The following is a 27731-nucleotide window of genomic DNA, read 5'->3' on the forward strand; positions in this document are numbered from 1 at the left end:
TCCTGAAGAGTGTTTCTGATCTGTCAGACAGGTGCTTGGGGTTTTTCCTTTATTATAGGGATTCTTCTGTCATCAGCTGCGAAGATCTTCCTTGGCCTGCCAGTCCCTTTGCGATTAGTAAGCTCACCAGTGCTCTCTTTCTTCTTAATGATGTTCCAAACAGTTGATTTTGGTAAGCCTATTTGGCTGATGTCTCTAACAGTTTTATTCTTGTTTCTCAGTCTCATAATGGCTTCTTTGACTTTCATTGGCACAACTTTGGTCCTCATATTGATAAACAGCAATAAAAGTTTCCAAATGTGATGGAAAGACTAAGTGCTGTTAGCTCCTAATGAACCTGCATTAAGGAGGCAATTAAACACACCTGAGCAATTACAAACACCTGTGAAGCCATGTGTCCCAAACATTATGGTGCCCTGACATGGGGGGACTATGTATAAACACAGGTATAATTTCTACATGATGAAATCAAAATGTATAAAAATGGCCTTTAATAAAATATGACAATGTGTACTTTAACCACATATGATTTTTTTCTATTACAAATCTCAAATTGTGGAGTAAAGAAACAAATAAATAAACGATGGGACTTTGTCCCAAACATTATTGAGGGCCCTGCATCTATCCATTAACTATATAATTTCCCCTGAAACTCCAAATATTCTTTCCAGGTGAAGGCATAGTATATATTTATTTCATCTTAGTCAGCATTGGCAACAAAATGGGGATCCCTCCACCACGTACATAAAGCAGATTGGGTGACGCCTATGCTTATGCAGAAGGCTTTCACACTGTCGGTTAATGTCACCCTGTCGCTTTAATTCTCATTCCCATTCTCATTTTCTCTAACTGTGTTTTCTAACGGAGCTCTAGGTGAGTTCGAGGAACAACACCTCAGTTTTTATCTGGACCCACTGCAGCTTTTCAGACTCTGTGTTACTGTGTTTAACAATTGTGGATAATAGTGTTTATATTTCAATATGCATCTCATTCATCTTTTAGTTACTTGTCCCATTACACCCTACATTTGGCATGTAATATTGTTCCTATTATTAACTCCTGCCTTCTGTCCCACCACTGGCAATCATTTTTTTTTGCTGATCTTCCCCCATTTTCTGTATAATTTTACTTTGGATCCTTTTTCAATTCTGATAATTGATAATTGACTAGATGCACTTACACCGTTTCCCTCTCTACAGATGCTGCCTGACCCGCTGAGTTCCACCAACATTTTGTGTTTCAATCTGAAATATTTTGCTTTCATGTTGTGACCCTGCTAGAGTTTTACATTCAGAGTCATTGGGAGTAGGGATTGTATGATTTATAAATATTATCTAACATGAATTCAGCTGCTGCCTTTACAGAGGATGAACACAAAGTGTTGGAGTAACTCAACACATCAGGCAGCATCTCTGGAGAAAAGGAATAGGTGACGTTTTGGGTTGGAGCCCTTCTTCAGACTCATCCCTTTACAGATACTGTGTAACCTATTGAATATTTCCAGCATTGTCTGTTATTTTATCCAGTGGCATAGAGTCACACTGCATGGAAACAGGCCCTGAGGCGGCACCTGTCCTTGCAATAACCCCAGACACTTGTGAGTCCCTTGATTTAGTCATTTCATTTACGGGTGTTCAAGAGCATCACAAGGGGGGGACAAGGAACTAACAGAAACAGAGCCGTTAGTTCTTTTAAGCTGGTGCTCAATTTATTCTCAAAACTCTGAAGGCAATTGCACACTGGACAAATTGACGAAAGATTGTCAATTCTTTTGTCTTGAAAATATAACATATTCAGCAAGTTAGTAATATTATCAAGAATCCCTTTTGATTGGATTAAAGATTGTAAACGCCCCTTGAACTGTTTTAATATCAGGTTCACAATACTCACTGGAGCAGCCACTCGGAAGTGATAGGTGACGTCATAGTACGGCCCGACCAGCAGTGGCCAGTTATGCGTTGTTCCCTGCGGCAGAAAGAGATGGTAAATACGATGGAAACACAATAGGCTGCAATCTTGAGCAAAACATAAAGTGCTGGAGTAACCCAGCAGGTCAGGCAGCATCTGTGGATAGTTGGCGTTTCGGTTTGGGACCCTTCTTCAGACTGCATAGGCGATGTTTTGAGTCAGAACACTTAGACTGGAAAGGTGGCATTTTCGGTCAGGACACTGCTTCAGACTGGGTAACGTTTTTGGTTAGGACCCAAAACGTCACCTGTCCATTCCTACCACAGATGCTGTCTGACCCGCTGAGTTCTTCCGGCACTTTGTGTTTCACTCATGGTAAATGCAATGTTAACCCACATATGATTTCAAACTCTGCTTTTCTCTTTTGTATCGTATCAAATTCAGTGTTTATTGATCAGATTATGGAATCATTTTCATACAATTGGCCTTTGTTACCATGAAACAATATGTGACAATAATAAACCTAAACGTATTTAATGAAAACTGCAAGCTGATGCAAACCTGTAGCTTTTCAGTGTTATTGGTGTGAACATGCTAACAAAATGCAGACTGTACATTCCATGGGAGTAATTTGTCCAATACTGCAACATTATTAATTATATTATTGCAGAGTTGATGACATTGCCTTGTAAGCTGATAGTGCTGACAGGATATATAGAAAAGATTAAGCTAAGGGATAAACATAATAGAAACAAGAGATGGACACAAAAAAGCTCAGCGGGAAAGGAGAGAACGAATGGGACGTTTCGGGTCGAAACCCTTTTTCAGAGCCTTTTGGATCTCGACCCGAAACGCCAAACATTCCTTCTCTACAGAGATGCTGCCTGTCCCGCTGAGTTACTCCAGCTTTTTGTGTCTAAATTTAGTTTAATCCAGCATCTGCGGTTCCTTCCTACACAATAGAAACAGAGCATTTCCTGAGTCCTGGATGAGATACTTCCCAGCGATGGTGTACCAGAGTGAAGATCCTTAATGATAACAGCACACTCAGGACTGATGGTACTCAATTCTGGGATGTAAAATCCCAGGAAGTTGGAGCCAGGTCCCTGCAGTCCGTCCCATAGAATCTGGTTATCTTCCTGGTTGGGGCAGAACGGTGGCACAGCTGGTAGAGCTGCTGCCTCACAGCACCAGAGACCCGGGTTCGATCACGACATCGGCTGCAGTCCACGTGGAATTTACACATTCTCCATGTGCTGGAGTAAAACATTCTCCTTGGGTTTCCTGTTTCTTCCCACACCCCAAAGACATGCAGATTTGTAGGTTAAGTGGACTTTTTATAACCTGCCCCTGGTGTGTAGGGGGTGGATGTGAAAGTGGGATAACACAAAACTAGTGTGAACAGGTCAGTGTGGACTCGCTGGGTCAAAGGACCTGTTTCTATGCTGTATCTTTCAATCAGTCTCCAATTCTCCAAAGGAGATGACGTCTGGCCATTCTTCTAGTTGGTAACCCAGAGGAGGTGAAAGTCACATTCTAATATTGAAAACTCTGCAGAAATAGATCTTGTTGAGGATTCTGGAATTTTCCAAGCAAGGTGTTATTCAGGTTTCTCAAAGAACTCACCATGAGGTGCTCATAAAAGGCCCCAAGGTCGAATATCCCAGAAATACCTACCTACCTACCTGAGATAATAGAGTCATAGAGCGATATAGTGTGGTCCAACTTGCCCACACCGGTCAACATGTCCCAGCTACACTAGTCCAAGTCTAATATGCTTATCATACCAAAATTGCGAAAGAAAGAATTTGCAGAGAATTGTAAATGTAGTTTAGTCCTTCAACAAACCAGACTTCCTACCATTGACTCCAACTAAATTTCTTACTGCCTTGGTGAAACAGTCAACATAATCAAAGACTTGTCACAACCCGGTCATTCCTTCTTCCGGTGTCGAAGCTTGAAAGCGCGCACCACCAGACTCAGGAACAGCTTCTTCCCCTCTGTTATCAGGCTTCTGAATGGTCCTTCCATAAGCTAGGGTGCTGTCTGATTCACTTCTACCCTAATGAGGACATTGGACTTTGTCTCTGGAACTAATGCTCTACAATGCTCAGACCTATATTCTGCACTCTGTATCTTACCCTAGTGTACTTAAATTTAACTTGGTTGTATTTATGAATAGTATTATCTGATTTGAATGGATTGCATGCAAAACAATGCTTTTCACTGTATCTCTGTACGCGTGACAATAATGAACCCAACCCTAAACTTGATCTCTTGAATAGTTTACTAGTACTATCTGAATGAACAACAGTGTTTTAAGTCACAGAAAATATGTAATTTAAAAAAAGTTACACACTAACGCTTTCAGCCTTTACCTGGGTCGTTGATCTGTCCATTTTCAAGCCAGTATTTGATACAGTTCCACATAAGTTGCCATAGTTAACATTACACAGGTAAACAACGAGAGGCGAAGCAGTCCTACAGAGGCAGAAAAAAGGAATCATGTGAAACAGCTAGACATACAGTAATGGCTGGACCTTACTTCACAGTTTTGAATACAGACTGCAGGAAACCTGCTCTCTGTTGCTTCGAGGACTCTGTGTGAATTAAGACACAAGAGTCATGTTTCCTTGATGAAGGAATCTGACGCAATATGTAATCTAGTGTTGGAGGGACATAGTGGAGGAACTCAGAGGGTTCAACAGTATCTATCGGGAAGTTGGGGGGGGGGTCATTGTTGGCATTTCAGGTCCACACCCTGCAACAGGACTTATGCAGGATTTTTGATCTTAAAGGGCAACAATTCCTTCCTTTCCTCTTACAAATGCTGCTCGACCCACTGTGTTTTGCCAGCAGGTTATTTGTTGCCCTTTACTTTACTGTGGAGATACAGTGTGGAAACAAGCCCTTTGGCCAACCGACTCCACGCTGACTACCGATCACCCTGTACACTAGCACTATCATACACATTAGGGACAATTTACAATTTTACCAAAGCCGATTAACCTACAAATCCACAGGTCTTTGGAGTGCGGGAGGAAACCGAAGCACCGGGGGAAAACCCACGTGCTCACAGGGAGAACGTGCAAACTCTGTACAGACAGCAGCCATAGTCAGGATCTAACCCGGGTCTCTGGTGCTTCACAGAGTACTGGAGTACTCAGCGGGTCAGGCGGCATCTCTGAAGAATATGGACAGGGTCAGGACTCATCGGATCGGTGGAAGGGTCCTGACCTAAAAAATGCCACCTGTCCATGATGTGCAGAGATGCCACCTGTCCATGATGTCCAGAGATGCCACCTGTCCATGATGTCCAGAGATGCCACCTGTCCATGATGTGCAGAGATGCCACCTGTCCATGATGTGCAGAGATGCTGCTTGACCCACTGAGTCATTCCAGCACTTTGTGTCTTCACTTCAGTAAACCAGCATCTGTTCTTCCTTGCACTCTAAATCAATTCTGAGGCAGTCTCAACCAGTTCTCATTGAACACATACAGGGAAGAATACAAAGTGATTGAGAAGTTCATTAGTTCATAAGTCATAGGAGCAGTATCAGGCCATTCGGCCCAGTGAGTCTATACAGCCATTCAATCATATTCAATCATCTATTTTTACCTCTCAACCCCATTCTCCTGCCTCCTCCCCATAACCCGTGACACCCATACTAATCAAGAATCTGTCAATCTCAGCCAGTTCACAGCACAAACAGCCATTCCACCAGCAAGATAGCACGTCACTTACTTCATCTGCATCATGATGGTGGTTTCCACGGATGTGGTCTTGCTGACTGGGATTGAGTAGGTGTAATTCCCTGAGCTACAGAGGAGAGAAAAGGATAACAGTGTGTGAGCAGATAGCAGCAGATCCACACTCAACAACCTCACAAACCAACACTTTCCAATTGTGTAATAAAAATAAACTGCAGACGCTGGTTTATACCAAAGGTAGACACAAAGTGCGGGAGTAATTCAGCGGGTCAGGCTGCATCTGAAGAACATGGGTTGGTGACGTTTTGGGTCGGTACCATTCTTCAGACTGATTGTAGTGGGTGGTGGGGGCTGGAAACCTGGGGCCAGCAACAGATGACCCCAGGCAAGGATGTTGCCCGATAGGCTGATTGTAGGCTAGAGAGTTTCCTATAACTTTGTAGCCCTTTTAGGCATGCATTTAGTAGTTAATGAAGACCACCCCACTGGGGTTTGATGATTGACTTTTAGTTTAGTTTAAAGATACAGCATGAAAACAGGCCCTTCAGTCCACCGAGTCCATGCCCACTATTGATCACATTAGTTCTAGGTTATCTCACTTTCACATCCACTCCCTACACAATATCACAATTCATCCACTGCTTTATGGTTAAAACAATTTGCTCAGTTTTTATCTGTGATGTGGATTGGTCATTTCTCACACAGTTTGGCTGTAAATGTCTGTTTTCTCTGCCCCTGTAAGACATTGGTGAATAGACTTAGGGTGAGGGGGGGAAAGATTTAGTAGGAACCTGAGGAGCATTTTTTTTTTACTCAATGGGTGGAGGGTAAATGGAACGAGCTGCCAGAGGAGGTAGTAGAGGCAGGTACTATCATAATGTTTATATAACATTTGGACGGGTACGTGGATAAATTCAGAGGGATATGGGCCAAACGTAGGCCGGTGGGACTAGTGTAGATGGGGCATGCTGGTTGGCATGGGCAGGTTGGGCCGAATGGCCTGTTTCCACTATGATATAACTATAACCAGTTTGCCTTTCGTGATATCTGGTAGTTTTATGTTCACCATTATTGACAACAGTTTTCTGTTTCAGGATTTTTTAGAACCAAATTATAATTTCCTTGCCGGAGAGTGGTTAGATTTGCATTCACGTCGCTAATTAGATTGGATCTCAGGATCACTGGTCCATGTCCAAAATCATCAAGCCACCACATGCCTCATAGCATCCGCTGATTCCACTTTAGCTGGAAAGAGCGGAAGGAAGGTTTACGAGGATGTTGTCAGTACTCGAGGGCCTGAGCTACAGAGAGAGGTTGGGCAGGCAGGGGCTTTATTCCATGGAGCGCAGGAAGATGAGGGGTGATCATAAAGAGGTATATAAAATCATGAGGGTAATAGATAAGATAGATGCACAGTGTCTTTTACCCAGGGTAGGGGAATCAAGAACAAGACAACATAGTTTTAATGTGAGAGGGAAAAGATTTAATAGGAAACTGAGTGGCAACTTTTTAACACAGTGGGTATATGGAACAAGCTGCCATAGCAGTAGTTGAGGCAGGTACTATCTCAAGATTTAAAGGATATTTGGACATGGATCGGAAAGGTTTAGAGGGATATGGACCAAGTGCAGGCAGGTGGGACTAGTGTAGATGGAGCATCATGAGCAGCATGGGCCTGGTTCAACATTGTCTGACTCTATGGGACTCTATGGTTATTATCTACAGGTGATTTTGACCTGATATATAACTTTGCAATTCCTGGTATTCCTCTGATGTTGAACAAATTTAGGTGCCATCCTGTTAAAATGTGTGTGATACACAGCACTGTGAATTTCAGCCTTGTTAGCTTTGTCCAGCTTTAATCCAGACATTGGACTTCATTTTGGTCACCATATTAAGGGTTTGGTGTTACTGCTATCTGTTACCTGCAGGATCCCTGTGTCGAACAGTACTGCTCCGTGATCTCCAGACCAGTCTCCACAATGTGGATCGAAGATAAGGTGGTGTTCTGCCCTTAAAGGAGAGGAAAACAGAGAGATGATTACAACCTGCTCACATGATGATCGTAGAGTATGTCTTGTCTACATGCGGCGGCATAAACATGAAGCTGGGCATGCGTGGCATGTATTTCTTACGTTACTGCATCGAGCATGCTAAATCAAAGACTTGTCCCACCCTGGTCGTTCCTTTTTCTCCCCTTTCCCACCGGATAATAGATGCAGAAGCTTGAAAGCAGGGACCACCAAACTCAGGAATGGCTTCTTCCCCTCTGTTATCAGGATACTGAATAGTCCTTCCAGGGTACTGTCCGATTCACCTCTACCCTGTTGAGGACATTGGACTTTATCTCAGGAACTGACGCGCTATAATGCTGAGAACTACCATATATTCTGTATCTTCCCCTTTGCTCTACCTATCGCACTTGTGTTTGCCTTGATTGTATCCATGTATTGTATTATCTGACGATTGGATAAACAAAGCAAAACAAGACTTTTTACTATACACATGACACTATTAAAACTAAACCTGCGCATTTATAATGCAAAGAACTAGTATAGTATTTCCATTGATTGGAGAGAACACAATGAAAAGCTTTTCACTGTACCTTAGTATACATGACAATAAACTAAACTAAACTAAACAGGTTGTGCAATATATCAATACCTTTTCTAGAACAGTGTATCCAAAATATAAAATTAATAAAAACATGGTCAATCATGGATAGTGCGGCACAGTGGCGCAGCTGGTAGAGCTGCTGCCTCACAGTGCAAGGACCCGGATACAATCCCGACCCTGGGTTCTGTGTATGTCTGTGTGGAGCTTGCACGTTCTTCCTGTGACCATGTGGGTTTTCCCTGGGAGCTCCTGTTAATCCCACATCCCAAAGACATGCCGGTTAGTAGGTTAATTGGCCCTCTGTAAATTGATCCTAGTGTCCGGGTCTCTGCCGTAATAACTTAAACTAAACTAAATTAAACGTTCCGTTTCAGGACATGGGACAATAAAACACACTCTTGACTTGACTCTTGCGTGAGGAAGAGCAGCAAAAACGCATGCGCTGGTGGCTGGGACTCACAGTCTTTGTTGCTGTTGGTAGTATCTGACTGCTCGACACTTCTCTGGCTTCGTGCCTGGAGTCCAGGTAGTTTATTCTGTGTGCTGGTGTAGTGAGGAGGAAACTTTGATTTGCCGTGGATGTTGGGGACCTGCGGTGGTGGACTGTCATTGTTTGAGCCTCCAGTCCCGTCCCCGGGAGCCATGTGCCTCATGTTATACTCCTTCTGATTCTCGTTTACTGATGATTTGGCTTTGATGTTGCTACTGGAGGACGGGCCAGTCTGATCTGAAATCACCCAGCGTATTAAACGGAGATCACCGGCGGGTTGTAATGAGCAAAACAAATAAATTAGGTGCGTGTTACTGAAGGTGACACTTACCAGCAGTGGAATGGTTAGTGCTAGCTGGAGAAGGGGTCAATGGGATGGTGGTCACTGGCAGGATGCTACTTGTGGGTGGCTTTGTAGAGTTAAGGGGGCAGCACAACACTTCACATGGAGAAGTGTAGCATAAACTAAGTGGACGGAGGGATTGGGAACTGGAAGCAGGAGAAGCAGGTGAAGGTACAGCAACTGTAAATAGAAAGAAAGTGTTTGCTACATAACAAGTGATTCAAGTACAGCAACGACAAACTCTATTAATGCAATTACAATGCATGGAAAATATAATTTCATACTCAGCTGATGTGCACTTCTGGGAACTATAGGTACAAGAATTACTCCAAACAATGCTAAATAAATAAAAGGAAACATTCTCACCCTTTCATAACCTCTTTATAAGTCGCTGGGCGTGTATATCTCCAATGAAGATCTGTCCTGGGTCCAGAACAAAGGCAGCACGGTGGCGCAGCAGTTAGAGTTGCTGCCGTACAGTGCCAGAGACCTGGGTTTGATTCTGACTACGGGTGCTATCTGTACAGAGTTTGTACATTCTTCTCCTGTGGACTTTCTCCCAGAGGTCATGTTTCCTCCCACACTCCAATGACGTGCAAGTTTGGAGCATAATTGACTTTGGGAAAGATTGTAAATTGTCCCTAGTGTGTTGGATAGTGCTAGTGTACGGGGGGATTGCTGTTATACGAAAATTTTGCCTGACCAGCCTGTGACCCATAGCTGTGGCCGGTAGCACTTTGTTTAAATTCCCACATGCTAAGCCAACAAACACTCTGTTTAAACCTTTGCGCGCCAAACTGGCAGCGCTCTGTGTATTACTGTTACCCCAAGTCTGTATTTCTGTGTGTATTGCTTTATGAGCCCAGTCTGTAGCACTGTGTATTGCCTTTACCCCAAGTCTGTATTGCTGTGTGTATCAGACTGCAACTGATAGCACTTTGTTTCCAAAGGGGAATGGGTGGGGGGGGGGGGGGGGGGGGTTTGCTCAGATGCAGTCCCCTGCCATTGAGTGCAGTTTAAATTTGGGAGCAGTACTATTGGCCAGGAGTTAGCGGTGGTTACTTCAACACCTGATTTCTTACCTGTATATCGGCAGGTGCCAGTAAACTGGAAGTTAGTTCAAGTTTATGTACGAGAGGGGTTCACCGATGGGCTGAGTCGCGATCAGCGCCGCAGACGGACGCAGAGAGAGAGGGAGAGAGACATGTGCTGCTGTAAAATGGACCCCACGCATACCAAGACAAGTATTCTTTTTGGCCTCTCTTGTCAATACAACTGATTTGCAACTAAACAGACGAATGAGCGTTTTTCTGTTCTACGAGTCAGATCCTTGAAGCTGTTCCCTTGTAACAACCGCTGGTCAGCGTGGTGGGCCGAAGTGCCTGTTTCCGCTCTGTATCTCTAAACCAAACTAAACACTAATGCAATCATAAAGGAAACCTATCACTGCCTTTACTTCCTTAGAAGATTGCGGAGATTCGGTATGTCGATGAATATTCTCTTGACCTTCTACAGGTGTACGGTAGAGAGCATGTTGACTGCTTGCATCACGGCCTGGTTCAGCAATTTGAATGCCCAGGAATGAAAGAGATTACAAAAAGTGGTGAACACTGCCCATCCTGGGTACCGACCTCCCTATCATCGAAAGAATCTATAGGAGGCGCTGCCTCAAAAAGCCAGCTAGCATCATCAAGGACCCACACCACCCTGGCCATGTTCTCATTCACTCCTGCCTTCAGGAAGAAGGTATAGGTGTCTGAAAACCATGACCTCCAGCTTCAAGAACAGCTTCTTCCCAACAATCAAAGGCACTTGAATACTCCCTCCGCCCCCCCCCCCCCCCAACTCAAAACATCACCTATCCATGTCATACAGGGATGCTGCCTGACCCGCTGAGTTACTCCAACACTTTGTGTCCTTTTGTTAACTTACCTGGATGTTGTGCTCCAACAGCCCGATGCCTGCCCAGAGGTGTAGGCCAGTGGTTTTCTGCTGCGGTTGCTTCTGGCTTTACATTTCCAAAAGGTCTGAACATAGAACAGAATTATACATAGTTACATAATGAGCAAACAAAGCTGGCAAACACAATTTAGCAGAATGGGCGGCACAGTGGCGCAGAGGTAGAGTTGCTGCATTACAGCACCAGAGACCCGGGTTCAATCCTGACTACAGGTGCTGTCTGTACAGAGTTTGTACGCTCTCCCTGTGATGGCGTGGGTTTTCTCGAGGTGCTCCGGTTTCGTCCCACATCCCAAAGACTTGCCGGTTAGTAGGTTAATTGGCTTCTGTAAACTGTCCCTCGTGTCAAGAACGGAACTCACTATCAAAACATGGAGGGGACGGGGGACACCATTTTTTGGCGGCCACGCGCGCATGCGCTCACTCACACACACGCGCGAGGCTTCGGAGGCTCAATCCAGCGCTAAAAACGGCGATTTTAAAATCGGGATCACAAAAACTTGGGGGGGATGTCCCCCACCTCTTAAAACATGGGGGGGACGTGTCCCCTCTGCCCCCCCCCCCGGATTTTCCGCCCCTGCCTAGTGTGTAGGATAGAACTAATGAACGGGTAATAGCTGGTTTGCATGGGCCGAAGGGGCCTGTTTCTATGCTGTATCTCTAAAACTAAAACTAAAGATCCTCAACTACCTATACTTCCATAATCAGGATGTTGGATTAACAAGAGAATTGTCAATGAATGGTCAAGAGTTGTGCTGAGATTTAATTGTTTTTTATGTGAATTCGGGCATCTTGGTCGGCATGGGCAAGTTGGGCCGAAAGGCCTGTTTCTATGCTGCATGACACTGTGACCCTCTATGAACGTTTACATATAGCTCACAGTTCTCTGGAGCTCTGACCAGGAGACGTTGTCATCGAGTCATACCGCACAGAAACAGCTCCTTCACCTGAACTCATCCATGCTGAGCAAGATACCCCATCTAAGCTAGTCCCACCTGCCTGTGTTTGGCCCATATCCCTCTAAACCTTTCCAATCCCTGAACCTGGTCAAATGTCTGAAGAAGGGCCCTGCCCTGAAACATCACCTATCCATGTTCTCCACAGATGCTGCCTGATCCGTTGAGCTACTCCAGTGATTTGTGCTCAAATGTCTTTTAAATGTTGTTGTACTATATGTGACAACAAAAGACCTTTGAACTACTTATTTCAACTACCTTCTCTGGTGGCTCTTCCATAAACCTACCACCCTTTGAGTGAAAAAAAGTTGCCCCTCAAGTTCCTATTAAATCTTTCCCCTCTCATCTTAAACGTGTGTCCTCTGGTTCTTGATACCTCCTACCCTGGGTATCTATGTACCTATCCAAATGTCTTTAACTATTGTTACAGTACCTGCCTCAACTACATCCTTTGGCAGTTCTTCCATGTACCCACCGCACTCTGAGTGAAAACATTGTTCTTCTGGTTCCTATTAAATCCTGTCCCTCTCATGTTAAACTTGTGTCCTCTGCTTCTTGATTCCCCTATATTTGTGCATTCATGATTTTTTGTAATTCCTTGATCCTAGATGTTCAACCGTTGAGTATATTCAAGGACAAAAATCTTAGGTACATGGGTGGCAGCAGAAAATTGGATCAGGTGAAGTAGTAACTATGATCATATCCAATGATAGAACATTGTGTGCACGTGTGTTTATGTGCGCATTCATGTATGCACACTCACGCACCATATGCGTGCATGCATGATACAAACAACAAAGACGACAACATCATCTAAGGTCCAATTTCAATATGAAGCACCTTTAATTGATCAAGACATTGTTAATTTTCGAGAAACCTGTCCCTAAAAAAGAGGAACAATTATTTGGTTTCTTAGGACCTTTCTGCACAAGGACATCTTGATTAAGGAATCAACCATTCACTTACCCATCAGCATCTGCATCATCATCATTTCGCAAGTTTAGCACGTAAAGAGTGGACATGGATATTACGCTGATGAGGGAAAAGAAAACAGGTTAGTTCAAATCTCAATTTAAGAACATAGAGCGTGGAACAGTACAGCACAGGAATGGGTTCAATGTCTGTGCCGAATTCTATGCCGTGATAAATGAATCTCATCTGCCTGCGCATGATCCATATCCCTCCATTCCCTGCAAAAAGAAGGCTCAAGCAGATTATATGCTCGCTGCTCTGGCCACTGGAGGTCTGAAGCATGGACCAAGATCTAATAGCAGACCCTGTAAGATATCAAGGCTTGGATGTGCAATCTTGTGGTCTATCAGGGCCTGGATGTGGAACACTCAGGAATATCAGGAAAGAGTTGTGGAGCAGAGTGTTACATCAGGGATGGGGAATGCTGTGAACTACTGGGATTTGTGATACCCCCAGATATTGGGATTGGAAGATGGAAGTCTGTGGGATATTAGAGTCGATGTATTATTAGAAAATGTTGCGAAGGACACACTGTGGTGTAGTAACTCTGTGGATCAGGCAGCATCTCTGCAGGACATGGATAGGTGACATTTTGGTGCGAGGCCCTTCTTAAACTGATTGTGGAGGGGTGCAAAAGAAAGCTGGAACAGGGGGAAGGCAGGACAATGTGTGGCAGGCCATGGGACAACACAGGCAAGTTGTTTTTTTGTGATAGACAGATAGGTGGAATAAAGGACAACGATAAGAACAGTTGGTGTGAGACAGGTTTGAAGAGTTGTGGATCGTGCAACTAAGGAGAGGAAAGTAGGGGGTGGGGGTGGAGGGGAGAAATAGGTGAGAGTGGGCCGATCCGAGGGGAGGTGGGAAAGAGAGGTGGAGTTGGGGAAAAAATAGAATAGGGCTGCGGGGTTTTCAGTTTCTGAATATAGAAGAACTCACTATGTTCAGTGTAAAATGAGTGTTCCTCTGTGATGGCAGAGGATTGGAGCAAAGTCTTATAGAGAGGCTGACTGGACAGTGTTAGAAAAAACTCTCTGTAAATTCGCCAGACACTTCTTCGAAAGAGAATATAGAAGATGTATCATTGAACCGTTGCAAGTGGCAGGCTGAAACTACAAGGTCTGCAAGGGTAGCACGGTCGTGCAGTGGTAGAGTTGCCCCAAAGACCCGGGTTCGATCCTGACCACGGGTGCTATGCGTACGGAGTTTGTACGTTCTCCCTGTGACCATATGGGTTTACTCCGGGTGCTCCGGTTTCCTCCCACATTATAAGGACGTATAAATTGTAGGGTAATTGGCTTCGGTCACATTGTAAATTGTCCCTAGAGTTTGGGATGGTGCTAGTGTATGAGGTGATCGATGATCGGTGAGGACTCAGCGGGCCAAAGGGCCTGCTTCCATACTGTCTCTCTAAAGTCTGAAGTCTATAACTCTTAGCACTTACCTGAATGCCATGATGATGACCAGAGCAATGATGGTGCCCTGCAGGAACTTCTGGCTCAGGCAACCTTGCTCTGTTGGGTTAGATGGAGCCTGGAAATGGAAACATAAATGGTTCTCTTTAGGAGGCAGTTTGTGTTACAGTACACGGTCACCTGAACTGTCATTGCAGATAGTTTTAAAGTCATGGAGTTGATATCAGTCAATTTTCAGAAACCTTTTCCCAATTCCCTTCCAAATCTCCTGAGTTTGCTGTGAGAACATCATCAGTTACAAGACATTTAGAGTCTGTACACTGCGAGTTTAGTTTTAATTTATGAAATGGTGGTTTTCCTCCCACATTCCAATGAAGTGCTGGTTTGTACATTAATTGGCTTCTGTAAATTGTCCCTAGTGTGTAGGATAGAACTAGTGTACAGGTGATCGCTGGTTGGTGTGGGCTGAATGGCCTGTTTCCCTGCTGTATCTCCAAAACTAATGCTAAAACTAAGATGGTAGATTTGCTGCCTCACAGCATCAGAGACCACGACTCAATCCAGACTTCAGGTGCTGTCTGGGTGGAGTTCGTGCATTCTCCCTGTGACCGCGTGATCTTTCTTCAGGTACTCCTGTTTCCTCCCACATCCCGAGGACGTGCAGGTTTGTAGGTTAATTGGTCTCTATAAATTGCCCCTAGTACATAGGGAGTGGATGGGAAAGTGGGATAACATAGAACTAGTGTGAACGGATGATCGATGCTCGGCGTGGACTCAGTGGGCATAAGGGCCTGTTTCCAAGCTGTATATCTAAGACTAAAATTAAAACAAATGAGTTATTTTAACCTCAGACTAGTTTCTTGATTATTAATAATATGTGGGTAATAACAATTAACCAGAAATAGATCCAGTTATAATCAGTTAAAGGTAACAAAAGTAGACTGAGATGAGTTAGAAGACTTTATACTTTAGACTTTAGAGATACAGTGTGGAAACAGCCCCTTTGGCCCATCGAGTCTACACTGACCACAATTCCTCACTTCTAGTTGTCACGATTGATACAATCACAGTAAGGATTGCAAGAGCACACCAAGCCTCATACAGGACCAGAAATGGATATGGTGACTAGTTTCCCTCTCTAAACAACATTTGTGAATCAGTTGTTATTTACCCCAGTTGTTGACACCCCAACAACATTTATTGATTAAGTCTCTAATTTTTTATAAGCTGAATTCAAATACATAAACTACTCTCCTAGGATTTGAACAGATATAAACACTGACAGAATGAAATATCAAAATACAGAGATTGGATATAATTCACAATTTAAATCCTTACCATTCTCTGCATCCTTACCTTGTCACCAATCTTTGGATGCCTCTTCTTATGTTGCCCACTTCCAGCCCGACTAAAATGGCTGCCCGATTGGCTGTAAAGAAAAATAATTGTTTTCTTAATGCAATGCTCCTTATGTATTCTTCTTTAATGTATCTTGCTCAGTGAACTGGTTGTATCAAGAGTAATAATCCAAGCCCGCGAGAGATTGCAGAGAATCATAGACCATCGCGTGAACCAATCTCCCTCCCATTGACTCCATCTGCACTTCATGCTGCCTTGGCAAGGCCACCAGCATTATCAAGGACCAGTCTCACCTCTGCTCCCCTCTCCCATCAGGCAAGAGGTACAGAAGTTTGAAAACACACACCTCCAGATTCAGGGACAGTTTCTTCCCAGCTGTTATCAGGCAACTGAACCATCCTATCAACAACTAGAGAGTGGTCCTGACCTCCCATCTATCTCAATTGAGACCTTCAACCTATCTTTAATTGGACTGTACTGGACTTTATCTTGCACTAAACGATATTCACTTTATCCTGTATCTGTACACTGTGGACAGCTTAATTGTTATCATGTATAGTCCCAAAGTGTACACCTGTACACTTCCTCCCCAGATGCTGCTTGACCCACTGACATCTTCCAGCATGTTGTATCTTGATTAAGTACAATCCAGCCTATTTTGACTTGGAAAAGTATTCAGCTAACTCACAAACTGTGGTCAGGCTGAAGCCCACACAAGGTCCCTCATCTCTCAATGTTCTGGCTGCATTCCTGTACCTCAGTGTCCCCCCACTGACAGTGGACTTCATGCTGTCCAGACGCTTTAACCGGGCCAGTTTCCGACTCCATGTCTCCAGTTCGTTAATCCGTGTCTCGAGGTTGTCAGTTAGTTTGCAAAGCTCCTTGACTGCCCCTACATTCTCCATGAAAATCCGTTCCTGCATGGACAGAAATGGGAAGGAAAAGCAAAAAGGCCAGCATCAAAATTAAGTAAATTGGGTATTATACTGACACAGGTATTATGGCATTGCATTATTAAATTGAAAAGGCACCAACCACCTGCTGTGTAAAAAACTTGCACTCCTCTTTTAAACTTTGTCCCTCTCACCTTAAGGATCATATTGAATGGCGGTGCAGGCTCGAAGGGCCGAATGGCCTACTCCTGCACCTAATTTCTATGTTTCTATGTTTCTAAAGCTAAGTCCTCTAGACTTTGTTATTTCCATCCTCGGAAAACGGTTTTGATTGTCTACCTTATCTATACTGTTCATAATTTCATAAACTTCTACCCGATCTTCCCGTAACCTCCTACGCTTCAGAGGGAAAACAATCAAAGTTTGTCCATTCACTACTTTAAGAACATTAATATTCCTATATTTAGTTTAGTTTAGTTTAGAGAATGGAAACAGGCTCTTTGGCCCACCGAGTCCGCACCAGCCATCAATCAGCCATTCACACCAGTTCTATGTTATCTCACTTTCGTATCCACTCCCTGCACACGAGGGGAAATTTATCAGAGGCAATTAACCCACACACCTGCACATCTTTGGGATGTGGGAGGAAACCAGAGCACCCGGAGGAAACCCACAGGGATAACGCGCAAACTCCACACTGGCAGCAACCGAGTTAAGGATGGAACCCGGGTCTCAGGCATTGGAAAGCAGCAGCTCTACCAGCTGTGCCAATAGGCTGCTCTTCATCGAAGATTTTGCATTGATCTATAAATTCTCCCAAGGAACCATTTTTTAATAAGCTCTGCATAAAAGGAGGTATAAAAGGAAATAAATGCATCAACTCACAGTTCAATCCCACCAAACCTATTCCATTTACCAGGTGAAGTTTCCACCACACTAGGTATCCTAGGACTGTTAGTTCCTATAAACAGCCTTTCTGCATTGGTATAAATCTAGAATAAATTCCCTGTGGGAAACATACGAATGTTCCAGAACAAGGGGTCACAGTTTAAGGATAAGGGGGAAATCTTTTAGGACCGAGATGAGAAAAACATTTTTCACACAGAGAGTGGTGAATCTCTGGAATTCTCTGCCACAGAAGGTAGTTGAGGCCAGTTCATTGGCTATATTTAAGAGGGAGTTAGATGTGGCCCTTGTGGCTATAGGTATCAGGGGGTATGGAGAGAAGGCAGGTACAGGATACTGAGTTGGATGATCAGCCATGATCATATTGAATGGCGGTGCAGGCACGAAGGGCCGAATGGCCTACTCCTGCACCTATTTTCCATGTTTCTATGTTTATTTTCCTGTAACTGGGCATCCCTTGGGCTTTTCAACAAGCCTGCTGCCTGGATTAGATAGCATTTCAGCTACAGAGGGAGGTTGGGGGAAAAAATGGCAGCACAGTGGTGCAGCAGTAGAGCTGCTGCCTCACAGCGGCAGAGACCTGGTTCAATCCTGACTACAGGGTATGAGTGCTGTCTTGTGGAGTTTGTTCATTCTCCCCGTGACCGTGTGGATTTTCTATGGGCGCTCCGGTTTCCTCTCACATTCTAAAGACGTGCAGGTTTGTAGAGTCATAGAGTCATACAAGTGTGGAAACAGGCCCTTCGGCCCAACTTGCCCACATGTTGCCAACATGTTCAATCGACACTAGCCTGTCTGCATGTGGCCCATAACCGTCTAAACCAATCCTATCCATGTACCTGTCTAAATGTTTCTTAAACGTTGCAGGTTAATTGGTCTCTGTGAATCGTCCCTAGTGTGTAGAATAGAAATATGTGACAGGTTATTGTTCGTCGGCAGGACTCGGTGGGCCGAAGGGCCTGTTTCTACGATGTATCTCTACACTAAACTAAACTAAACTTATCATCAGGTGTTATACCTGCAGGTATGGAGGTGAGAACAGGATTCTTTGTTATATCTGCTCCAGCCACCAGAGGGCGAACCCTACCTTGTTAACCACCAGGAAATTCTCAATGGTCACTCCGTTGGCACAGACCACATCCCCTGACTCCTTCACTGCCTCAGGCAGAATTTCCTTCACTTCTTGTGCAATGACACCTGATGGAAAAAGCACGATTAATATCACAAAAATAGTAGCAGTGAAAGAAAATTGCCGTGCCCAAATTAAAAATGTTTTGTATATCTAAGTTGCGTTTGAATGAGTGCAATTAGGAATTGTGCTGGTAGGAACTGCAGATGCTGGTTTATACTGAAGGTAGACACAAAGTGCTGGAGTAACTCAACGGGTCAGGCAGCATATTGAAGATGGACACAAATTGCTGGAGTAACTAGGTCTGAAGAAGGATTCTGACCAGAAAGGTCACGCATCCTTTTTCTCCAGAGATGCTGCCTGACCCACTGAGTTATTCCAACACTTTATGTCTATCTTGGGAATTGTGCTGGTATATATTCACCACAAGGTGCTATCCAATGTCAAATCCGTCGTTCAGATGTAGATACGGGGAACTGCAGAGGCTGACATGAAAAAAGACACAAAGTGCTGGAGGAACTCAGCGGGTCAGGTAGCATCTCTGGAGGATATGGATAGACGACGTTTTGGGTCGGGGAAACACCCCCCCCATCACCTGCATCCATCTATCACTGACCAAGCTTTGTCCTGCCCCCTCCTCTCTTTCAGCTTTCCTCCTCCCCCCACCACACTCAGTCTGAAGAAGGGTCCCGATCTGAAACCTCACCCATCCATGTTATCCAGCGATGCTGCCTGACCCGCTGAGTTACTCCAGCACTTTGTGTCTTTTTTCATGTCTGCCTCGGCAGTTCCTCGTATCTACATCTGAACTTGCAGACTCCAGCACTTACTGTGCATCCAGTTCATGATGGCTACATTCCAACACATTATTTAATACCCCAGGTCCCAGCTTTTCTACCTGTTAAGATACTGATTAAAAAGCTTAATGATGTTAAGCTGGAAAGAGTGCAGAGAAGATTTACGAGGATGTTGTCAGGCCTTGAGCCTTTGAGCTATAGGGAAAGATTGGTCAGGCTAGGGCTTTATTCCCTGGAGAGTAGGAGGCTGAAGGATGATCTTACAGAAGTATATAAAATCATGAGAGGTATAGATAGGTTGAATGCACTTTTAGATATGTTTTTACCCAGTTTTGGCGAATCAGCATCCAGAGGACATAGATTTAAGGTGAGAGGAGAAAGATTTAATAGGAACCTGAATGGCAACTTTCAGGGTGCTGGGTATATGATGGCCAGGACTCTCTTGTAAAAGAGATTTTTAATCTCAATGAGACTTCTCCTGGTTAAATAAAGGTTAAATAAAAAATATTTAAAAAAATATGGAATGAGCAGTTTTGGTCCCCTAATTTGAGGAAGAACATTCTTGCTATTGAGGGTGTGCAGCGTAGGTTTGCAAGGTTAATTCCCGGGATGGCGGGCCAGTCATATGCTGAGAGAATGAAGCGGCAGGGCTTGTATACTCTGGAGTTTAGAAGGATGAGAAGGGATCTTATTGAAATATATAAGATTATTAAGCATTTGGACCCGCTAGAGGCAGGAAACATGTTCCCGATGTTGGGGGAGTCCAGAACCAGGGGCCACAGTTTAAGAATAAGGGGTAAGCCATTTAGAACGGAGACGGGGAAACACTTTTTCTCACCGAGAGTTATGAGTCTATGGAATTCTCTGCATCAGAGGGCGGCGGAGGACGGTTCTCTGGATATTTTCAAGAGAGAGCTAGATAGGGCTCTTAAAGATAGCGGAGTCAGGGGATATGGGGAGAAGGAAGGAATGGGGTACTGATTGGGGATGATCAGCCATGATCACATTGAATGGCGGTGGTGACTTGAAGGGCCGAATGGCCTACTCCTGCACCTATTGTCTATTGACCCCACATCCACATGAAGCCTGGAATGCCAAGTCCATAGACAACCATGGGACCTGGGAAGCAATTGTTTCCCTTCCATCCTCCGACCAACTGGAGCGTACCTGTCTGAGAACCATTCTCCAGGCCTGCTGTGGCAGCAAACTCTGGCTTGTACTGATACTGGACGAGCCGCATCTGTGTGATCCTCCTCAACTGTTCTGTGGTGTCCACCTGCCATGATAGAAAAACAGCTTGAAGATGCCCTCCCCAAAAATCAAGTTGCATGAAATGATCCAACACAAGGCTGCCTCGCTGCCCAACCCATCACACTGGAAAACCCATGAACTAGACACAGTGCAGAGGAATGCACACTGGTCTATGCTTCTGGGAACGACATTTAATTCAAACCCAGTCCAAAGGAACGACTACATTTAAAAGAAGCACATACTTTCTCTGAAAGGAAAAGACGGAGTTACATTGTACGAAACCCACACCTGAATCATTAAAGTTTTCTTTATCTTCGCAAATGGGACGCACAGTGGTGTAGCTGGTAGAGTTGCTACCTCACAGCGCTAGAGACCCAATTCAATCCTGACCTCGGGTGCTGTCTGTGCGGAGTTTGCACGTTCTCCCTGTGACCGCATGAGTTTGCTCCAGGTGCTGCGGTTCTCTCCCACACTCCAAAGATGTACACGTTTGTAGGGTTAATTGGCTTCGGTAAGTAGTAAAATTGTCCATAGTGTGCAGAATAGTGTTAGTGTATGGAGTAATCGCTGGTCGGCGTGGACTTGGTGTGGCCGAAGGTCCTGTTTCTTCACTGTATCTCTAAAGTCTAAAAGTCTAAACCAGAATATTTGTTAACAGTTGCTTCAAAGCAGGTTTGAAATTGGAGAGAATTGTCCCACCGTTTAACTCCGGGTTCTCCGGTTTCTTCCCACATCCTGAAGATCTGTGGGTTAATTGGCCTCAGTAAATTACCTCTAATGTGTAGGGAATGGATGAGAAAGTGGGATAATATAGAACTAGGATGATCGATAGTTGATGTGGACTTGGTCAGTCGGAGGGCCCATTTCCATTCTTTCTTTCAAAGAAAATTGTCATGGTCTTTTATTTCAGTCCTATGGATACGAGCTCTCTTTTAGTATGGTATGTTAGCATTCATAGCAAAATGATTTGAGTATAGGAGCAGGGAGGTTCTACTGCAGTTGTACAGGGTCTTGGTGGGACCACACCTGGAGTATTGCGTACAGTTTTGGTCTCCTAATCTGAGGAAGGACATTCTTGCCATAGAGAGACTACAGAGAAGGTTCACCAGACTGATTCCTGGGATGTCAGGACTTTCATATGAAGAAAGACTGGATAGACTTGGTTTGTACTCGTGAGAATTTAGAAGATTGAGGGGGGATCTTATAGAAACGTACAAAATTCTTAAGGAGTTGGACAGGCTAGATGCAGGAAGATTGTTCCCGATGTTGGAACATCCCGCAGTCACAGTTTAAGGATAAGGGGGAAATCTTTTAGGACCGAGATGAGGAAAACATTTTTCACACAGAGAGTGGTGAATCTCTGGAATTCTCTGCCACAGAAGGTAGTTGAGGCCAGTTCATTGGCTATATTTAAGAGGGAGTTAGATGTGGCCCTTGTGGCTAAAGGTATCAGGGGGTATGGAGAGAAGGCAGGTACAGGATACTGAGTTGGATGATCAGCCATGATCATATTGAATGGCGGTGCAAGCTCAAAGGGCCGAATGGCCGAATGGCCTACTCCTGCACCTATTTCCTGTGTTTCTATGTCTATGTTTCTATTTCTGATATTCTGTCATTCCTTTAGTCTCTCTCTGGTCTAATTGCATAGTATGCAAAACAAAGTTTTTCACCGTAAGTCTGGGCAGTCTCAGGAAATTCTTAATGTTTCAGAAGGTTTTCTCTCACTTTAGTGTTCACTTGAGAAACTTGATTAATGGTTAATGGTTAAATAACCTTTTCAAGAAAAGTTCATTTGCACTCTTTACTTCAGACCTCAGATTTTAGAGGTACAGCGTGCAAACAGGCTCTTCGGCCCACTGAGTCCGCACCGACCAGCAATCACCCTGTACACCAGCACTATCCTGAGGGATAATTTATAATTTTACTGAAGCCAAATTTGTAGTTTGTACGCTCTCCCCGTGCCCTGCATGGATTTTCTCCGAGATCTTCGGTTTCTTCACACATTCCAAAGACGTACAGGTTTGTAGGTTAATTGGCTTGGGAAATGTAAAAATTGTCCCTAGTGGGTGTTGGATAGTGTTAATGTGCGGGGACCGCTGGGAGTCGCGTGGACCGGGTGAGCCGAAAGGGCCTGTTTCCGCGCTATATCTCTAAACTAAACTAAATTAAAATTAACCTACAAACTTGTACGTCTTTGGAGTGTGGGAGGAAACTGGAGCTCCCGGGGAAAACCCACTCACAGGGAGAAGATACAAACTCCTTACAGACAGCAGCCGTAGTCAGAATCGAACAAAGGAATGAGACGTTGTCTCTGGCGCTGTAAGGCAGCAACTCTACCACTGCGCCGCTGTGCTGCCCTCTCACCTCTTGGATGTTCTCCTTTGCCCGAGCATCTGATGGGTGCATTAATGAGCCCATGATCTTGACGTTGCCATGGACAACCAGCGCTTCATCAGGACGGTCTGTGTTAATACCCACTCGACCGTGGTGGAAGACCGTGTCCGGAAGTTGGCCACGCTGCCACAGGACATCTGTGTCGCTCTCAAACTGTCCAGGGTTTGACGCCTGTAGGGAATACCGACAAAGTTTACACATTAGCCAAGAAGCTCATAGAACACAGAGCACAGAACAGTACAGTGCAGGAACAGGCCCTTCTGCCCACAATGTCTGTGCTGAAAATGGTGCCAAAACCAACTCTTATCTGCCTGCACATAATTCCTATCCCTCCATTCCCTGCATATCCATGTGACCCTTGAACACCACTATTGTATCTGCTTCTGCCATCATTCCCGGCAGCACGTTCCAGGCACCCACCCCCCTTAACTTTCGATTTACAGTTATATTTCTGTTGGTCTTAATGCATCTTCAGATTTCAGTATCTCCAATTTGAAATGAGCTGCTTCTAGACATGGCTGATTATTCATTGTTCAGTTGAAGGTTTGATCTTCAGTCTGTGCTTAGTTTTAGCATAAGATAAAACAATGAATGCAACAATGAGCTCTGATCTGAGTTAAAATGAACCGGGCCCCACTCCTAGTGACCAGTAGACGGCTGAAGTTGGGAAGAGCACACGGAGTGGATCGGTGGAATACATGGTTGGAGATGGCCCCTGGTAGACTGGCCTGGAGTGTCCACTGGCTTGGGTCTGGGACAAACTTGGGAGAAGTGCCAGAGAGTGGGTCAATGCCTCTGGAATCATGATCAGGCAACAGTCAGTCCTACCTGGTGGGGAGGAGGGAGTTAGTAGAACTTCACCCCCCTGTATTGAGGGGTCATGACTGGGCAGGCTTCATGATGGGCTCTATCCACCCACAACAATCTCACCCACACGTCACTGGTATAGTTGTGGCACGGTGGCGCAGCTGGTGGAGCTGCTGCCTCACAGTAATTCGATCTGGACCTCATGTGGTGTTTTTGTGTGGAGTTAGCACATTCTCCTTGTGCCCGCATGGGCTTCCTCTCGATGCTCCCATTTTCTCCCACATCCGTAAAACATGCGGGTTTGTTAGTTGATTGGCCCTCTGTAAATTGCCCCTCGTGTGTAGGGAGTGGATGCGAAGATGGGATAACATCGAACCAGTGTGAATGGGTGACTGATGATCTGCATGGACCCAGTGGGCTGAAGGACTTGTTTCCACATTGTATCCCTAAACTAAATGGGCATGGCCACAGAAAGACAATACTCTGCTTCCCAAGCGATAAGATCTCATTCCTTTGTCCAGTTAACGACATCCAAAATAGATGATTTATTTTCTGCTGCTGAAGGAGACTACATTGAACGTCAGTGAGGGCACATCCAGCAGGATCAGGGCAGAAGCACTAGCTACTTGGAGACAGATCTGGGAAAAAACCCTTTGATCATGGTTATTAATGTTGAAAACATTTCATAAACTGAACAGCAGTATCAGGAGGTGAGTCGGCAGGTACTTCACTCTTTCAATCCGACTAAGGAAAGGAGAGCATTTAACATCATTTTTTATTCCCATTACGAGAAACACCATTTGGTTCTGTTTCTATGGAACCCTGCATGGATTCTGTTTCGTATAGTTCGAAGGTACAGCATGGAAACAAGCCCTTTAGCCCACTGGGTCCACACCGACCATCGATCACCCATTCACACTAGTTCTATGTCACCCCACGTTCTCATCCACTGGAGACAATTTACTGAGGCCAATTAACTACAAACCTGCATATCTTTGGGATGTGGCAAGAAACCCACTTGGTCGCAGGGTGAACGTGCAAACTCCACACAGACAGTACCCGAGCTCAGGATCGAACCGGGTCTCTGTCGTCGTGAGGTGATGGCTCTACTAGCTGTGCCACCGCGCTGCTCTTGACTGTAGTGTTCTGGTGTGCCGAGATTTGGACGTTTGAACGAGGAATTGCCAAATGTACATTGCCATAGACGGTGAATGGTAGCTCTGCCTGTACTACTGCTGATGGTGACAGAGACTTGGTGTACACTTTGGTGTAGACATAAATATGGCCTTTCCCTGCCTGGGTTTGGCACAGGTCCAATATAGGAAGCAGGAGAAGACTGCACTGGCACCCCCATAACAGACAAGAAACAGGCTTCAATTACATATCTAGATATTATGGAATTCAGCCAAAGCCCACGACGCCTGCCAAACAGTGAGAGGGCTGAGGAGTCATTTGATGGAACAACCATTCCCCCACCCCACCGTCCCTTCAAACCCTCTTCCACTTTTAACCACCGCAATTGCCATGGAAATATGCGCTGGAGCTTGATAATACATGGAGACAATGTAATGCTTTGCTTTGGAAGCTTCGTGCGAGCCTTGGAACAACTAACAACAGCGTTTTTTCCAAATACCCTTTCTTAAATCCATTACGTTCTGTAAAGAAGCTGCAGAGTTTCGTACTCCTCTATTAAAGGGATCACAAAGTCTTTTAGCAGTGCCCAATATGTTACAGTTGCAGGCTGCTGGTTACAGCAATTCAAGGCTGGCTCAAGTTTAAAGCTGCAGGATGAACATCCATCTGAAGGCATTTTGTTCAAGTTCTATACATCTGTGTGTAAATTGGTTAGGTTTGGGGTAATGTAATGACAATGATACAATGATACACGCACACACACACACGCACACACACACACGCGCACACACACACATACGCACGTTAGACAGATAACATTGCAGAGACGAATGTTTGATAAACAGACTGACTGATCCAAGTTTGCTTTAAGTCCACCTGCTAAAAGTATCTACAATTTACAATTCCCTGAAAGGGCACAAAGTTTTGGAGTAATTCAGTACATCAGGCAGCTTCTCTGGAGAACATGTATAGGTGTCTTCTGGAACACTGACGTCTTCTTATGACCTGAAGTGTCACCTATCCATGCTTTCTCTAGGGATGCTGCCTGACCCATTGAGTTACTCCAGCACTTTGTGTCTTTTTTTGTAAACCAGCATTTGCAGTTCCATGTTTCTACATCTGCAATTCAAACACCTTGCAAAAATAATGGAAGCATTCATCGACAGTTTCAACAGTTCCCTCAAACCCACCCATATTATGGCAGTGGTCGAGCTGCTGCCTCACAGCAACAGAGACCTGGGTTCAATCCTGACCTCGGGTGTTGTGTGGAGTTTGTGTGTTCTCCTTGTGACTGCGTGGGTTTCCTCCAGGTGCTCCAGTCTCTTCCCACGCCCCAAAGACGTGCGGGTTTGCAGGTTAATTGCCTCCTGTAAATTGTAAATTGTCCCTAGTGTGTCGGACAGTGCTGGCCTAAGATTATTGATCGGCACGGACTCGACGGGCCGAAGGGCCTGTTTCCTCGCTGTCCCTCTAAACTACAAAATAAATCAACTGACCATTAACCCCTTCTACTTCTTTAAAACCCTTTAGCTGTGGCATGAAACTCACCAGAGCTGTATCCCATAAAAATGTCTATAAATCTGCACCTTTATGATGTGAAACTCTCTGGAAGTTCGCTGACGACACCACTATTGTGGGGCGTATCACTGATGGGGATGAGTCAGATTACAGAAGAGAGATCGAGCAACTGTCCAAATGGTGCCAGCGCAATAACCTGGCCCTCAACACCAGCAAAACCAAGGAACTGATTGTGGACTTTGTAAGGAGTAGGAGGGGGACCCACAGCCCCATTTATATCAACGGGTCGATGGTTGAAAGGGTCAAGAACTTCAAATTCCTGGGCGTGCACATCTCTGAAGATCTTTCCTGGTCCGAGAACACTAACGCAATTATCAAAAAAGCTCATCAGTGCCTCTACTTCCTGAGAAGATTATGGAGAGTCGGATTGTCAAGGAAGACTCTCTCTAACTTCTACAGGTGCACAGTAGAGAGCATGCTGACCGGTTGCATCGTGGCTTGGTTCGGCAATTTTAGCGCCCTGGAGAGGAAAAGACTACAAAAAGTAGTAAACACTGCCCAGTCCATCATCGGCTCTGACCTTCCTTCCATCGAGGGGATTTATCGCAGTCGCTGCCTCAAAAAGGCTGGCAGTATCATCAAAGACCCACACCATCCTGGCCACACACTCATCTCCCTGCTACCTTCAGGTAGAAGGTACAGCAGCCTGAAGACTGCAACAACCAGGTTCAGGAATAGCTACTTCCCCTCAGCCATCAGGCTATTAAACCTGGATCGGACAAAACTCTGATTATTAACAACCACTTTTTGTTATTTGCACTTTACCAGTTTATTTATTCATGTGTGTATATATTTATATCATGGTATATGGACACATTTATCTGTTTTGTAGTAAATGCCTACTATTTTCTGTGTGCTTAAGCAAAGCAAGAATTTCATTGTCCTATACAGGGACACATGACAATAAACTCACTTGAACTTGAAAGGTTTATCCGTCTGGTGACGGAGTGCAAGCTGACACCAGTGATGTCAACCCAGAAGGTACGAGGGAGTGAGAAATGTGGATTCTTCTCTCTGGATTCCTCAACTGCCCGTATAGAATGTGGCACAGGGCACGTCAGGGGCATCGGTTCACAAATAAACCCAACAGATGTGTATTTTGTTTCCTGAGA

The 27731-nt window shown here is 44.7% G+C and overlaps 1 protein-coding gene across 7 annotated transcripts in view; it reads right to left on the reverse strand.

The window, feature by feature from the left end:
• The window catches only part of myrf (myelin regulatory factor), a 162942-nt gene that overhangs the window by 8069 nt on the left and 127142 nt on the right, over positions 1 to 27731 (reverse strand). For 6 of the 7 annotated variants that reach the window (XM_033039065.1, XM_033039067.1, XM_033039064.1 and 3 more), the window contains 14 exons: positions 23071 to 23271; positions 20623 to 20731; positions 18617 to 18726; positions 16487 to 16647; positions 15728 to 15800; positions 14401 to 14489; positions 12951 to 13016; positions 11002 to 11096; positions 9058 to 9249; positions 8697 to 8963; positions 7546 to 7633; positions 5655 to 5729; positions 4287 to 4389; positions 1891 to 1965 (listed from right to left, as the gene is read on the reverse strand). In XM_033039065.1, coding sequence (XP_032894956.1) covers positions 1891 to 1965; positions 4287 to 4389; positions 5655 to 5729; positions 7546 to 7633; positions 8697 to 8963; positions 9058 to 9249; positions 11002 to 11096; positions 12951 to 13016; positions 14401 to 14489; positions 15728 to 15800; positions 16487 to 16647; positions 18617 to 18726; positions 20623 to 20731; positions 23071 to 23271 — 1704 coding nt within the window. The remainder of the gene's footprint in view (positions 1 to 1890; positions 1966 to 4286; positions 4390 to 5654; positions 5730 to 7545; positions 7634 to 8696; positions 8964 to 9057; positions 9250 to 11001; positions 11097 to 12950; positions 13017 to 14400; positions 14490 to 15727; positions 15801 to 16486; positions 16648 to 18616; positions 18727 to 20622; positions 20732 to 23070; positions 23272 to 27731) is intronic. The other variant, XM_033039066.1, reaches the window with a different exon arrangement.

Source organism: Amblyraja radiata, chromosome 20 (genome assembly GCF_010909765.2).
Source record: "Amblyraja radiata isolate CabotCenter1 chromosome 20, sAmbRad1.1.pri, whole genome shotgun sequence".
Taxonomy (NCBI): Eukaryota; Metazoa; Chordata; class Chondrichthyes; order Rajiformes; family Rajidae; genus Amblyraja; species Amblyraja radiata.